The sequence below is a fragment of the Rhamphochromis sp. 'chilingali' genome, assembly GCF_963969265.1.
Source record: "Rhamphochromis sp. 'chilingali' genome assembly, chromosome: 19".
NCBI classification, from domain to species: domain Eukaryota; kingdom Metazoa; phylum Chordata; class Actinopteri; order Cichliformes; family Cichlidae; genus Rhamphochromis; species Rhamphochromis sp. 'chilingali'.
The window spans coordinates 26209769-26226809 of NC_137946.1; the positions used below are offsets into that span (position 1 = coordinate 26209769).

Consider the following 17041-nt stretch of genomic DNA (forward strand, 5'->3'; position numbering starts at 1 on the left):
TAAAATGCAACAGCAAACGTGCTCTAGTGTGAACCCTCAAAGTGGCCCAAGTGTGCAAAAGAAGACGTCACACACAACGCAACGCCACAATTTACATAATAATGTAGATAACCTAATAATTATTCTTATTGCTGTTTTTTTTTTCTTTTTTTTAAACTTTGTTTTGTCAAAGAGTTTCCAGCTTGTAAGGTTTTTAGTGCAGCAGTGGTTGCATTAAATCTGAGAAGAGGCAGGGAAGGGAGAAACAGTCGCCACATTAGGACAGCTGTGGGGTAACTTCACACACATGCACAATTACTGTTGGAGCCATGACATTCTTCTGATTGCTAATTAGTACTTGAATCGACTGATTCTCAGTAGAACAACTTGAGGATTTCAAGCATGAACAAAATGTCAAAGGCTTTAGTGGCCCTTTTCCTCTGTTCTCCACTGTTGCCTGCTTCTTTCCATCCTTCCTCCCACTGACATTATGGTAAGTCCCCTCTATCCAGTGTTAAGGATGGGTTGTCCAGCACCTCTCTAGTATGTCAGATGTTAAGTTTGTGGAATGCCAACTGCAGACAGCACAAACTGACAGCTTTGGTCAAGTGTAAAGTATATGAAATGAACCACTAGACATCAACTATGTATTGTGCAGTCTGCCTTTACCTGTGAGAAACATCAGATTCCCAGTCAGACTTTGCTAGTGAACACACTATGAAGTGTGAATATGTTCAGTATGTGCATGTGTGAGAAAGTACTTGTCCATAGGCTTCATTTTTACATGCAACCTGGCCTAATTAGGAAATATAGAAAATGTTTAAGGACTGTGAAGACTACTTTATCGACCTTCTCATCACTATACAATGGGGAGAGATGAAATGTGAGGTGGGTTGGCTATGGGGATGGCCAACTCTGACAAGGGAAGGAGGAACATTTATAACAAGAACAATCAGATGGCAAGATACTCCCAATAATTGGTTCCATTAAAGCCCTTTTAAAGTGCAACTCTCTCTTTTTTTTTTTTTTTTTTTTTTGCCTGTCCCGTTTGGCTCTTTTACCATCAGAATTGTTGTCTAAAGGCAAAGAAAGATGCCCAACGGATTTACTTTACCAAATTGACCATCCCAGCCTTGCCGTAATGGTCCATTTGATTCACCTTTTATTGTTTATTTTATTTTCATTTACTGAATACGGGACAGACTTGACTGGGGGAAAGAAGGGGAGCAAGAAAGAAAGAGGGAAAGAGAAACAGCTGAGAAGAGGGACGGGGGAGAGGGGCAAAAAACAAAAACCAACAGAATGAGCAGAGAAAAAAAAAAAGAAATAAAAAATGCATATATCAATCACCTGGATCACCTGCTGAGAAAGAAAAAAGAAAACAAGCAGAAGAGAACGAGAGTAATAGAATAAACAACATCACAATGATATATGGGAATATGACAGTAAATACTAAATATTAAACATTATTGTGCAGCACATAAGATCAACAGAACACAGTGTGCTTTGAGGTAGAAGCCAAAAAGGGTGTAGTTTGTGGGTGTGATCACCCGTGTGTACACCTGTGAGCATGGACGCGCTTGTTTTTTTAAAAGGTTCCTTCATGTAATGATCTGCTAGAGGGTGTGGGGGGGCCACAGCCCCGTCCTCCAGGGCATGAAGCCTGGAGGACCGCTGTTTTAGAGAGGAGCGGTGCTTCAAAGGATAGTTGCAGATTTCTGTCAGAATCTGCAGATTATGCAGTATAAGTAAAATCTCAAAATCCTCAAGGAGGAAGGACCCAAAATGCAGGATTCAGTGAGGCGAAGTTGAACTCAAAGTAAACAGCTTTATTTGCAGATGAACAGCGGACTAACTACACTGGGAAAACATAAACTAACAGGCAGATAAACAAGGACCGAAACACAGAGCATAGACTGAGGGTGAGTAGACATTAACAACGCGACAGAGAACAAAGGAAACACAGGGCTAATATACACACGGCAGTAATCAAGGGATGAGAGACAGGAGGGGAACACACTTGGGAGAAATCACAGCTGACGAGACGGGAAACGTAAACCGAACACACTGACACCAGACACGAACCTCCAAAGTAAAACAGGAAACAAGAAACAATTTACAAGGAGGCAGACAGACACTGAACTTAATCTGGAATAATAATCAATACTATAGAAATATACCAAAATATAAAAAACTGAAAAAGCTGGGTCAAAATGACCCAGAACCGTGACAGGATTCAGTACCACATACGAAAGTGACCCAGATCGGATTTGGAAATATCCGATTTGTGCTGTTCACACTGTCAGACCATGATCGGATGGATGATCTGATATCCTCGTGTTGGTGTTGTTCCCAGACCATCATGAAAATGTTGTTCCAGGTTCAACATTGCAAGTGACCAATCACATTGTTGTGACGTTATTCTTTTGCGCGCCAAGCCATTCGTGCATTTATGAAATTCCAATGTTGCAAGGACAGTATCAATTCTGCTTACTGTTTATTAAAGGGTTAGGGTTAGGGTCAGGGTCCGTTGATCGGCAGACAGAGGCGGTTTCACGCAGCTTTAGTACGGTTTTTTGTTTTACGCCGGTTTTTCCCGAAGTCGCAAAAGTATGACGTCACAACATTCTGATTGGTCACTTGCAATGTTAATCCTGGAACAACATTTAGTATGATGATCTGGGAACAACACCAACATGAGGATATCAGATCAACCATGATCGGATATGGGTCGCATAGGGTCAAAAAAATCGGATTTGATGCGCTTTCGCCTGCAGTGTGAACGTAGCCTGACCCCAAGCCTATATCAACCTAAATTTGACTTTGCCAAGACTGGTCAAATATTCAGCTGGAATTATGCTAGAACCTCTTGATGGCTACCAAATGTATTAAGGTGCAACTTGCTAAGGAACATTTACCCAAGTATTAGTGAGTGTGTATGTATATATTCGAGCTAGTATTTATACACTTGACCCCATATGGGTTAGAGAAAATCCAAAATGATTCAACTGTGTGCATCCAATTTTTGTTTTTAGGCATTAAAGATGTATCCTGTACAGTCAAAAAGTTACCCATGATGAGTGTATGTAAGCTTCTGACTACAACTGTATTTACTGAAAACTTTAAATGAAAACGTGTATTAAACTCCCCACAATCAACCCTGTGTTAAATTAAGTGTTGGACCACTCATTTCAGTCTTTTTGCAAAAAATTGGTGTTTTAAATTGGTGTTGAACACCATTCTTCCACAAAATGTTCCTTTGTTGTCTCCCTTTTCCATTTATTTATGTCAAATTATTTGGCTTATATCTATATCTGATTAGCAGTTCTCTCAGTTTTCCCGTTAATGGTTAGTTCAGTGGCAAATATGATGATTTGTGAAAACTGAAACCAGATTTTCTGAAGAGATTGTGGCCAATTCTCAAACTGCCCTGTCGCCAGTGAAATTGGGCGTGGTTGTTGGACTGCTGGCTACAGATATTTTCTTGATGGGAGTGTGCTATGAGAATTAAGATTGTTTTTTAATAATACCAAAACAGCATTGGTTTTGGATTATGCTTTTGTGAATGTTGGAGGGTACGACTGGCCTGGGCACAGGGAGTAGCCTTTTCTCCTCATTAACACAGCAGTGCACCTGTGATCACTATGATATTCTCTTTGAGAGCATTAGGGTTCTCAGCGTGGGATTTGGGGGGGCTGGGGTTCAGCATTTTGATCCCGGTGAATTGGGTGTGGCACGCTTGCCCGACAGCTCCCCTCATGTTTGGGTGATGGGATAAAAGGAGAGCGAAAGCACAATTAGACCTTTGTTGTAGCACAGGCCTGCCTGAATACTAATACACACATAAAAACAGACACAGATGCACAAAACAATCCACAAAAGTTCAAACACATGGAAGCTCATAAGCACAGAAATATGTGTTTATGTGAGCAACTTGGTGTGTCACATCGCATGTAATCACCATTAAAGATAAATGTGTACGTTTTGTTTTTTCTGTGAAAACTCGGCTGACAAATCAGTGTGTGGCTGTATCAGAGAACATCCCACTAAATAGATTTGACCTGTTTGCATACATGATTATGTAGTTGGAATTAATCATTCCTCTTTATGTGTTTTTTTTTTTTTTTTGGGGGGGGGGGGGGCTTTCTTGGTTACAGTGCTCCAATGAGAGTGTATGTTAGTTGGTTTGATTTGTTTTATACCATCTACTTAACTTTTAAAGAAAAAGGTCGCCAATTTTGAGGTTAGCAGAAAAGAGAGACTTTAGTGATTAGAATCCATTGATGTTGAACATCTTTAAGCCTTAGTCTGTTTGACGATAAGAGATAGGACCTGTATCCTCAGAGAGATTAAAGCCAGCAGCTACATGTTGAGTGTGCAAAATGTGCAAAAAAACCACGATTGTGGTGGATAACGTAGGTTTACACTAGTGAGTTTGATTTCTGAAGGAATAACATAATTGCATTGGTATTGAAAGAATAACATATAATCAGCTTGGAAGATCCCGAAGAAGGGAAGTAAATCTTGTAGCAATAAACTTCATGAAAACACATCACACTCAAAGAAAACAGGACTGCAGAAATCCTGCTAATGTCCTGTTGATTGAAATGTAAAATATAATGAGTTTTATTCAAGCCAGTTACTCTTGTTTCATGTCATAACATACAACATCTGCATGTTTTCTGTTTGTAAATACTCTGTCAACGATGAAGTAAAGCCAAAAGTGCCAAAAAATATAGATTATATTGCTGCTTTTGTTCTATAATAACTTTTTGAATTCAAAGTTAGCAGAGCTCTTGGCTCCTGGGGACTTTAATTCATCCCAGGCCTTTTTGCTGTGCGGTTGAGGGAAAGCTGATTTAGTTGGCACCTAGTTTGTAGCTTTCAAGGATATTCAGCACTGTGATGATGACCACAGGGGCTGGGATAAGAAGGCCTTTGTTGGAGTAGAGCAGCAAGTCAGTGTGCTGTCATCAGAGGTTTGATTGGAAAGAAGGTCTCCTATTTATAGTGTTAGGATAACAGCCAAAGCCTCATATTTGGCCCCTTTTACCTTAATGTCTCGTCTTTCACACACGTTAATATGAGATGAAGAAGGAATCGCTGTCATTTCCAGATTCTGTCTACCTCAGAAATCATTTTTGCCTACCTTTCACAGAGCAGGATCGCATGACCTGCTTTTGAAAACTAAATTAATTAATGGAAAGGATTTTTAAACATGTCGTTATAGGTCAGAACCTTCTTTGAACTTGTGGTTAATATTTTATCCAACCTATCCATTTAGTAGAGGGAAACCACGCCATTTATTCTTGAATTTATATTTATGTTTAAAGAGAAAACCAAATAGCAGTAGCAACATTGTGGTCAGGGGTATTTCTGGATTGCTGAGCTGCATTTGCTCTTGTTCCTAGTCTGACTTCAGTTACTGTTACTAACATTTAGGAACTATAAAATCATGTATCCAGTTGTTACACTGGATTAAACCAGTGTTTGGTGAGAGGAATGACTGTGTAATATATTGGTTGTATTTCCAGGTTTTTAGCTGGTGGCTTTGTAGTTTCCATCCCTACGCAACATATGTGTAATTTTGTTTTTGTTTTTAGCAAAATGACTTACCATAGGCTTATTTTCCAGATGTTTTTGTTCTCTCTTATAGTAAAAGGAACCCCCCATAATGTTGATACAGTGTTTAGCCTATTGACCTTTAATTATCCATCCTGTGGCTGTGGAGCAGCCTGCGTGCCAGAGCCCAGCGGCTCTGTAGGGGATCTATTGATGGATAGTAGATACCGAGGAACAAGCGGCACTCAGTGCTGAACATCAGATAAAATAAAACATTCATGTTGCTTCTTTAATGAAGTTTCACCCACCGGGTGTGATGATTAAAAATGTATGCAGCTGCTGAAGAAGTTACTAACCAGCGGGAATGATTAGTAATTCCTGAAAAGCCAAAAATGGCACTGTGTTTGTTGGTGATTGGAAGATGTGGTGAAACAGTTGAGAAAAGATGAGAAACATTCCCAGTATGTGTCTGTAAGCCATCTCCAGGTATGTGAGCAGAGGTTTGAGTGGTAAGGTGGATAAGAGTTAAACAAGAGCAGTCATGCATACCTCTACCATGGCTGAAATTTTATCCCATAATCATGCATGAACTAAGCCCCCAAATCCTGCAGGATATCTGGATGTTTGCAAAGACCATCATGAGAATATTAAAACAATGTCTCTCAGATGTTCTTATTGAAAATGTATATATATTTGTGAAAATACATTGTGACAAGTACAGTTTTTACCCTTTACCTCGGGGTTAAAGAATCCTTCCGAAAAATTCCTGGATCCAAATGTTGATTTAAATGAACTGAAAAATGTTTAGTTGGGCTAAGCCCCATTTGCCAGCCAAACAGATGGACAGTCAGACATACTTGAACCTTTTTGGCTGAGGTAGTGATAAAGAAAATAATAAAAGACAAAGAGAGACCTGGTGTGTAGTAAGCTTTGCCAAAGTACATTCAAAACCAGTGCAGCAAAGCTGACATTTAAATAGTTTTAATCTCAAATAAGTAATGTTTCTGTGGGCAGCCTGCCACTTTCAACTCACTCATAGACCAAGGAACATGGTCAGGAGATGTAAAAGTCTAGTAAGCAAATGACAAAAACAATAACTCGGCACGTTGATGACATGCAGACACATCATTAGTGAGAATGTATCTTTTAACCAGTTTTTTTTTTTTCTAATTTGCGGTAGGGCTGAACGATATATCGCATTTGCGATAATATCGCGACATGATCAAGTGCAATTTTCTAACCGCAAAGGCTGCGATTATACTCTGGACATGTCCAAATTCATGGGCTGCATCCTCCTGAGGCCGCATTTGTAGACCGATTACGTCACAGCGACGCGCCGAAGGCTGTCCAAATTACTACCATATCCCAGAATTCATAGCGCGGCCCAGCCAAACTCCAGTTTCCAACAATGGCGGCCGCTACTAAGTTTTAAAATTACTCATACTAATCTTTCTGGGTCACAAAATAAACTTTTAAAATATTTTCAGGCGAGAAAGTAGTTGTGTAAACATCAAATATCTGCTCGGTTTATCAAGATATCCCATATTTGCAAAAGTGCTTCGACGTTTTCAGAGGCGTCTGCTACCCACCAGCTCAACAGCTAGCCGGGAGCTCGAGGATTACTGATGCGGCCGAGAACGGCACAACTCCCGGCACATCATTTTCAGATCACCGCGGAGTTTCGCTGCTCGGGTTAAACGTGATATATAAGTCACTTAGACAACCTAAAAATGTTATTGTTGGGCTTTTTTCAGTGTTTTGTTTGTTCGTGAGTAAATCGGTTTGGCTGAGATTAAAGTTATTAGATTAGATAAAATAAAACTTTATTAATCCCCCGGGTGGGTTCCTCCTTGGTTTTCACACAGCTGACTAAACGTCAAACAGAAAACTTATTAAACAGAAGTATGAGACAGTCGAGAATTTACACCAGTGTCTGGTTATATTTTAGATAGCAAGAAGCAGACGGCCGAGTTTATTAAACTCCACCGAGACAGCGGTGACGCTAATCAGAACTAGACCGTCCAATTTCACGCCTTTAAATTTTAAAGGCGTGATTGTGTGTGTGTTTATACAATTGCTATTATGTTTGCACTTTATGTGTAATGTTACTGACTGCAGAGATCAGTAAGATGTGTGTATTTTTTATTTATTAGTTTTATTTATTTAATATTATTTTTTAATTGAATGACTGTCTAGTAGTTCACAGATGTCGAAAAACTGAGTGTGGTAAAGCCGCTGATTTTGTTTATGTATATTTCTGCAATCTGCACATTGTACTGACTTTCATTTTAATGTTTACACCAGGGTTCCTTGTCAGCACTTTATGCTCAGATGTTTGTAAGCTAAAAATAAACTATTGTGTATGTTCAAATATACTGTTGTGATTGAAGAAGTTAAATAAAAATGTCAGTCATCAATTCATGCATCACCTCATGTCATCATAACAGAGGTCTGTCTTCCAGGAAAGAACAGTTTAAAATTAATGTAATATAGTATTGGCCATACTATATGATGTATTGCTTGTCTTTGTTTAATAATACAGAAGACAAAGACCTTAAAAAATAATCGCATATCGCATCGCAATCGCAATATTGGGGCAAAAAATCGCAATTAGATTATTTTCCATAATCGTTCAGCCCTAATTTGCGGTATAGGTAAGTATTTTTCTGACAGAAAACAATCAGTCACCTTCATTTAGTGCAGAAACCTCGATAAGGCTGATCCCATTGGACTTGTAAATGTTTTGGTTTTTTTTGCAGTGCTATCATATAAGATTAAAGTTAATATGCAACATTTGAAGTTGAGAATTCTTCACAGTCAAAGAACTGCAAAAGATGTGCAATGCAAATTGGTCACATAGTTTAAAAATGCTTTGCAACCAAGTTTAAAGGGTGCACTGTCGTGAATCTGAGAGAGTTCACCTCGGCATTGATCATGGAGGACTGTTTGAGGTCTTGACCTGAAGCTGCGATATGCTTTACTGCATGAAAGGAGAGATCACACATGCATAAAGAGGTGGCTTTGAGGAGATTTGCAGCACTTCCTTATCTGTCTGTGTGAAAGAATAGAGCATGGGTGACAGTTGCTGCACCAACGGGAAAGGGGCTGCTGGGAGATTTGTGCCAGATGCTGCTTCTGAAAGAACAGCCACATTGGGAGGACAAGGAGCGCTCTTCTTCACTGTATGCTTTCACTATGTGTGTGTGTGCTCTTTGATGTCAGGCGGTACACAGTGTCCCTCAGGTGTTCAGCACCAAACCAGGGTTGCATATTGAGAAATCCTCCACCCTGTCATCCACACTTACATGCTAGCTTTTTACACCCTTCACTCTCCGAGGGGACACTCAGTGCCCGCGTACAGCTTTTATTCTGGGCGTTTCCAGGTCTCTGAAATTTTGAAAGGCTAATCTTCTCATACATTTTCTCTAAAGTAGCTTAAATAAATAACATTAAATGTGCTGATTTAACTATATCTGAATATTCCAAAATATATCTTAACCAATTTGATTTTCATTCAGTAAAATCCTGTTCTAATAGGCACTCAGTCCTATTTCACGGGTCACCAGGCATGTGCAGGATTACAGATTTGTGATGTCAGAGTTGATTTGGACTCTTATCGGCAGCAGAGCTGCAGATCTGCTAAAGGCCTAAGCTTGCAGCCTTAATGGGATGGAGATTGCAGTAATGGCAGTTTACTTAGTTAGCATGTGAGGATACTGTCTGAGTATTGTCCGACGTGCATAATGAGTGACTGTACACAGATGCTATCCTGGAACTATCCCCTTATAATGTGTATTATTGTCTTATTAGTATTGTGAGAGCATGTGAGTCTTACCCAGAAATCAGACAAAATGGTTTCGTCTGTGGATTCTCTTACTTTTCCAGTCTTCCCCTACTTCTCTCATGTCACCTTATCCCTAGCATCCTCCTTTGTCACACCAGCCCTCTGAATGTCCTACTTCACTGCATCTGTGAATCTTTTCTATGTTATTCCTCTTTTCCTCCTGCCTGGCAGCTTGACAATCAACGTCCTGTGTCCATTATCCCTCCTCTGCAGATGTCCAAACCATCTCAGCCACCTCAGCCCATTCTCTCCAGTGCTCTTTCTTTTCCTATATCTTATTAAAAATAGTCACAAGTCTGTATAAATACATTAGGACTGTCAGGGATCATTGTAGCACAAAATGAAAATTGCTATTTATCCCAAAGAGGACATCAGAGTTTGAACCTCACTGTGCTCAGTTTAGTGGGAATCATAAACATCTGTATACAGTTCAATGCTAATTCAGCTTCTGGATGCCAAGATATATAAGAGAATAAGTAAAGCAATTTCTTAAATGAATGTGAAGGAATCACTGAGCTGAACATTGAGAGCAATCCACTGAAACTTTCTAACAAATTCAATTCCAGACTGGATCAACAGAACGGACTAAACATCCCTAGTCTGAGTAATATTGTATCAAGGCAGTTAATAAATTTGTGCATACTTCACACATCAGCCTTTATCATTTGAGATGTTAATTAAGAATCTTAATTGTCTTCATCTACACGCTACATAGACACTTGTATTGAAGGCATTTACATGATGCAATGATCGGGGACCATTCTTCATTTCGTTGTTCTCGTGACAATGACAATAAAGTTTCTGATTCTGATTCTGATGAAACAGTGACGTGTATTCCCCGACTGGTTGGCGAGTGGTTGATGTAATTGGTCACAAAAAGGTGCGGCACCAAAACTTAGTGTTACTCGCAGATTGCTACAGTGTCTGGTAGTTTTCATGGAGGACACCAACATGTCTGCAGAGAACAACTGTGATTGTTTTTGGTCTTTGAATGCAAAAACATTGGAGAACAGGTTTTGAAAACTAAAACAGCCACATGTTCAGACAATATTCTTAGTGATATTTAAACAAAAGAGGAAAACTAAGTTTTTATACTGAAAACTTATTGCTAAACAAATAAATATTAGTATTAGAAATGTGAATTTTCTCTGTATTATTGTAGGCTCTTTACCTTAGGCACCTTGAGGTGACTGTTGTTGCTAAATAAGTAAAATTCAATTCATTTGAATAAACTAAATTGTTATTTTAAACATTGGTATCAGAAATAATCCAAAATGTCTCAGTCAGCGCTTCCTTAGATGAACTCTTCTTTCAGTTCAAGCCTGAACTATGATCATTTGAGAAAGTGCCGTTTTAGTCACTTGGTTTGTTTGGCTTCATGTTTCAACCACGCCTGGTTCCTTGTTTCTAGCATGGTGGTTTCATTTGCTTTACTGCTGTCATTATGGGAAATTGACTGAATAATGGATTATATTTAATATTTAATGTTTTATTTTATAATTTTGCATTGTAACTGGTCTGTCTTCCAGTCCTCCTATATTGTCCTCTTGACAGGCCACTCAGTTAAGGTCCACTCAGAGCCCTCATGCTGTCAACACATCCAAATATTCTGGAGTAGTGGTTTTTTTTTCCTGAATTAATTAGCTCTATATCATCCAGACACAGACAGCAGACTGCCACAAATGTATGCGCATTCACACCCACAGGCAGCAGTTTCGGTTGTCAGGCTCCATAGATCATGGGTCATGTGTGCTTGTCCTTTAGTCCATGCTGTATAAAGTCACAACAGGAACAGATAAGACTGGTCCCAGGTTGGCTTGCGAAGCTAAATCCCCCCACTGCTAATCGGATTAGCTGAAAAGTTAGCAGCATGGCCCCAAAGAGACGCAGCATTTTTTACACTGACTTCTGTGACATATTTTGCTCTTCAGTGCCCGTAATCTGTTTCTTGTCTCAAAGCCGTTTCACGTCATCTTTGTCACAGTAAACAATGTATTCAGTACATGATGAACTGTTGCTAACCTTTGCTTTGGATGAAAATAACACTTTTTGGCTGACTGGTGTGTGGGATTTTTATTTATGTGTGCAAGGGGGGGGATTTGGTCCACCCAGGTGGGGGAACAATAGTTCGCCCGTTGTCTTAAAGGAATGGTTGGCTGAGCATAGCCCCACGCAGAGGAGGGAGGGACAGAAAGAAAAAAATGAGTTGCGAAAATGATTGGTGCCGAGGAAGGGGGGCTTGACAAGATGGTGATGGGGAGCAGCCGGCAGAATGGGGGCAGCAGGGTGGCAACTGGACTCTTAATGCTCCTTTCATGCTTGATCGGTTTCAACCAACGCTGAAAACATACTTGAGGGCACCATGGTGTAGCTCTGACTCATTATTTTTATTTTCGTTTTAGAAGCCATTGGTAAAAAAAAAAATTGCGATGCAATTTGTTTCCCCCCATCTGTATGTAGTAATTATTAATAGACTTAAAGGAATATCCATGAATAATTCCCTGGACTAAATAAATCTTATAAGATGTGTTGAAACTGCTCTGGGAATCGGCCCGTAAAACTCTACAAACTAACTTGATTTAAATTTGGCTGACCTCGCATTCAGTGGGTAAAAACAGCAAATCTTTAACTTGATATTCATTTTGTGGAAGTACACAAAGTCAGAGGAGTATCTGGAAGTAGGGCAGATTACGAATCAAGATTGTGTTGCTGTGGCTAAAGAAATTGCGGTGGATGATGGCACACCCAACAGCTCGGCTATTTCTGCAGCTATCTGCTCAATACAAAAGTTGACTTAAGCTAAATCAGTGTGAAAGAGAGGTTGGTATTTGCTGTCTGGGTACACAAGTGCAACTGTTCATACAAGTTCTATCTGTTCTATCCTGTGATTGCTTGACTTGTGAATGAAAATATACAAGTTACTGTAATGGTTATCGCATGGTGACGCCTGACAGTGTAAGAAGGTGGGGGTATCTTGTGCCATTTTGCAAAGTAACTCCAAACAAGATTAAGCAGAGAAAATACACGTTATTGTGCCATCCTTCTGTTTTTTCATCACTGTGTGAGTGGGCCCCTCTGGAACAGCAGCCAAGTCCAACATGGCTGAAAAAGCTCTTGGCTCTCTGAATCAACAGCACAGTGTCAAACTGGCTAGTCTTTTTCTTGCCTGCATTCTCCCAACGGCGCCTAGGGAACTACATTTCTGGCCAAGATGTTTTTGTGGGTTTTTTTGTTACAGTCAGTCAGGCAGAAGGGAGATTAAAATTATGCCATGTGGACAGGAAGCCTTTTCTTCTTTGTTGTGCTAACAGGGCAGCCTAGCTTCAGTTTGGCTTGAGAAGACAGTCAATCATCTGTCAGGAGCAATGCTTTAAGAAGTAAAACATATTTTAAGAATTAAAGTTTGGTAAGGATGAATACATCCAATTTCACTGGACAATGCTCTCTGGATTTACACGATTCCTGAATAATGTTTGATAACCATGTAGTGCTTACAGGAAGCATAAAGTTGATTTATGCACATGTATTTCTGTCTTTTTCAGTGTTGGCCAAGGTAGAGCTGTCTATGAATGAGACTGTGGATGTGTACATCGGTGACATGGCTGAGATCCTTTGCCAGTACACCTCCACGAACAGTGACAGCAAGCCCAGATTTTTGATCCAGTGGTTTGCGGTGAGTGAAAATTGATGCTCAGACTATCTGAAACTATCAACTGCTGTTATATGAAGTCTTAAAGTCAAGCAATTACCTCACCATTAGGGAGCCCTGAGCTCCATTTTTTTGTTGCAACATCAAACTTTTGTGTAATTTCCAGAGATTTCTTAAAGTGCTCTATTTGTGAAGTAACATGCAATCCTAAGTCTTTGAGGCTCTCATTCATTTTAGATTTATTTTGATTCATGCAGATCTGTTCACATAGCAGGGTTTCTTATGTAAATAGGGTTCAAATGTGCAGTTTAAAAATAAAAAATCCAAGCTTCTTAAGTGAGTTCAATTCAATTCTGTTTTATTTATACCACCAAAACACAGCAAAGGTTGGCTCAAGGAACTTGAGGTAAGTTAAATTAAGGTACCGTATTTTCACGACCATAAGACGCACTGTACTAAAAGGCGCAGTCTCAGTTATGTGTGCCATTACTGTATTTAACACACACATAAGGCGCACTGGATCATAGGGCGCATACAAGTACCGTATGCGTATTTAAAAATAAAGCGGGAGCAAACCTGAGTTTGGTACCTTACTCACATTTTTATTACCAGTAATCGTCATCATCAACAACACACAAGCATACAAGTGTGCGTATTTAAAAATAAAGCAGGAGCAAAACGAAGTTTGGTACTCACATTTTTATCATCAATCAAACCCATCCAAGTCCTCATCCTCTGTGTCTGAACTGAACAGCTGCGCTAAATCTCCATCAAACATGCCAGGTTCACTTTCTTCACTGTCAGAGTCACTTTCCGTGCCGTGCGGCTCCTCGGAAACGATGCCGGCTTTTGCGAAAGCTCGAACAACAGTGCCAGCAGACATGTTAGCCCAAGCATCTACAATCCTGGATGGAAAAATGGCACAGTTTCATAAAAAGTGAAAGTGAAACTGCTTTTAGCCGAATGGTGACCGTCGAAACGCTTCTCCCGCTCGTTCTTTGCTCGATGATCCACCGCTCGAGTCTTTCCTCCAACTCGGGCCACCTCGCCTTATGTCCGCGGAAACTCAGCTGCGTTTTCTTGACCTGCCGGAGCTTGTTTTCTAGCTTCCTCCATTTGCGAACCATCGATTCGTTAATCTTAAATTCTCTCGCCGCTGCTCGATTTCCATGTTCCTCCGCGTAGCTGATGGCCTTCAGTTTAAACTGTGCTTCATAAGCGTGTCTCTTTGCCATTTTCAGGGTTGCGCCCACACTTCACCCTTTAGCGTTCTCATGGTGTTCTCTACTACGTCCTCCTTACAACACACAGGGCGCACTGCGCTATAGGGCGCGCCGTACTTTTTGAAGAAAATCTAAGACTTTTAAGTGCGCCTTATGGTCGTGAAAATACGGTAAATTAAGAAAACCCAGTGATCAGACTCCTTATGAGCAAGAACTTGGTGACAGTGGGAAGGAAAAACTTGTTTTTAAACAGGCAGAACCAGGTTCAGGGAGCTGCAACCATCTGCCACGGCTGGTTGGGGGCGAGGATGAACTCCAACTTGGCCATTTTGGACGTTTTGTTTCGGATGCCAGTGCTTGTTATGATTTTCTAGCTCAGAGGGACATGAGCCAGTCAGTAGGAATAGCTGTTTAGCAACAGCTAAACTTTCAAAATAAAAGCCAGGGAATTGCCCATTAGGCAAACTGTTTTTCTGTGTAGGAAAAACTGAGTTGACTGAAAAAGAGTGATTGAACTTTAAATATGCCATGTTCTTACTGTATGTCCTTCTCTACTAGGCTGAACGTGGTGGCTCGCGGTCACGGCTCTATTACGCTGATGCCAATCAAGAACTGATTGATAGCGGCACAGATTACACCGACCGCATTAACGTGGTTACTGACGAGAAAGGAACTCGACTCTCAATCCAGGACGTCAGACTGTCTGACGAGAGGGAATTCTACTGCCATGTTAATGGGCTGGCTGCTGGGAGCGGGGTGCGCAAGACACACCTCAGAGTATTTGGTAAGAAAGCACAGAAAACAAGCTAATCGATCTAAAGGAACATTTAGAATGTCACTGAGCTCTATCTTTATTTATTATAAACCACTACAATTGTTTTTTGTTTCTTATTCAGCTCCTCCAGATGTTCCAGAGATTGAGAGTGTCACTACTGGAATATCTGTCACTAAAGACACACCATCTAAGGTGAGCCATTCAATTTTAGATGCTGACAAATAAATATTCTTTGAGATGGCAATGTGAAGGAGGCATCTGAAAGTCACTAAAACAAATAAATTACCAAGTTAAAGATAGCAAAGATTTCTCTATGTGACCTTTAACCCAGGTTGCATCATGTGAGACACGAAACGGCTTCCCTAAACCTAACATCACCTGGTACAGGGACGGCGAGCCACTGATGAACGAATCAGGACGTGAGTACAAACTGCAGATGGATCAAATAAGAAATAAATCTCCCTTTGTTTAAAATTCACTTTTCTCCTGTTTTATTATAGTTTTCTCAAACACACCCCACAGGACTATAACAGAAAATCCTTTTTGCACATACCAGCTAGGAAATGATAAAATGCATACGTGTAGTTATCTAAAAGAATGCTGTCATACTGGATCAGTACATCCATCACCTTCAGTAAATATTTCTCTATGTAGGCTGCCTTTGACAATGTCCAGCACTAGAGGAAAAACTGCCTGCAAGCTATACTAAAAGCTGGATTGAAGTTGTAACAATGTTAACCACTACATGTTAAATGTCTGTGTTTTTACCTTGTGATCATGTTAGTATGGGAACACAATATTAGCCTAGTGTAACTCTGTAACTGTTCCCATGAACAAGGACTCAAACAGGAGCAAAATATGTGCACTTTGTTCAGATTAGCTGATTGCATGATGCTGCATTGTGCATATTGCAATTAAATTACATAATGGTGTTGGTCGATGCATGTTCACATTTAGTCTTGTCCAATTTCCAGGTGTAAACATAGTGATCCTGAGCTCTCGGATGTCCAGTGACCTCTACAGCGTCCAGAGCACTCTGGAATACAAGGTGGAAAAGGAGGACAAGGATGCCCGTTTCTCCTGTGAAGTCAGCTTCTTTGTCCCGGACGGTATCAGGACAATCGAGTCCCCAAGCGTCAACATCACTGTCCACTGTGAGTTAACACTCAGGGTTTTTATATTGTCATGTAAACTTAAGAAAATAAGTGTACTAAGTAAATATATAACCCAAGATTCAGTAGCTTATAGAACCATCTTTAGAAGCAATAACGTCAAGCAATTATTTCTTTATGACTTTATTAGTCTTTCATCAAGTTTATTTATAAACTTTTAGTTTATCCAGGTTAACTGGGTTTGTGGGAATTTGTTTATGTACAGGATAATTTGTTAAAAGAGATTTCACAACCTTATTTCTAGTATTCAAACATTACATTAACCTGTGAGTTGTGATGTATCATGAGCTGAACTGTAGCTAACATTCTGGTCTGTTTTATAGCATTTGTTGTTAATTGATTATCACTTTTTTATATGTAGTGTCATAACAGAGCATAACGTAACAGAAATATTAACACCTTGGATATATATGAAATCCTTTTCCTTTGTTTTGTATTTGGGTAACTGGCTTCATCCTCAAAGGAAGCTGCTTGTGTTTCATTTTACTGTAATAGATGCTAATTTGTTTGAACTTGCTCACAGTCGGTGGAATATTCATAAGACACACATCAAAGGAGCTGCAGTGATTACTTGTTAACGTTTATGCTTGTTGTATCGAAATGTACAAAAAGGTGTTTTTGAAGCTACAGCTATTATTGCTCACCATTTTTAACCATGCTGGTTTAGTTTATTCTGTAAGAATGAAAAACAAAAGCCATCAAAACAGAGACAATATCACACAAATCCCAAAATAAGTCTCTTGTCTTTCACAGCATCTGTCCATACTCATCCTAAGATGGTGTTTACAGTAGTAGTACAGTAGTTTCTTCTTTGGGCCCCAACTTTTTAAAAATGTC

The 17041-nt window shown here is 39.8% G+C and overlaps 1 protein-coding gene across 2 annotated transcripts in view; it reads left to right on the forward strand.

Moving 5' to 3' along the window:
• The window catches only part of mcama (melanoma cell adhesion molecule a), a 59389-nt gene that overhangs the window by 23831 nt on the left and 18517 nt on the right, over nucleotides 1-17041 (forward strand). For both annotated transcript variants that reach the window (XM_080867000.1, XM_080867001.1), the window contains exons 2-6: nucleotides 12928-13058; nucleotides 14816-15041; nucleotides 15154-15224; nucleotides 15364-15451; nucleotides 16007-16186. In XM_080867000.1, the coding sequence (XP_080723126.1) occupies nucleotides 12928-13058; nucleotides 14816-15041; nucleotides 15154-15224; nucleotides 15364-15451; nucleotides 16007-16186 (696 nt within the window). The remainder of the gene's footprint in view (nucleotides 1-12927; nucleotides 13059-14815; nucleotides 15042-15153; nucleotides 15225-15363; nucleotides 15452-16006; nucleotides 16187-17041) is intronic.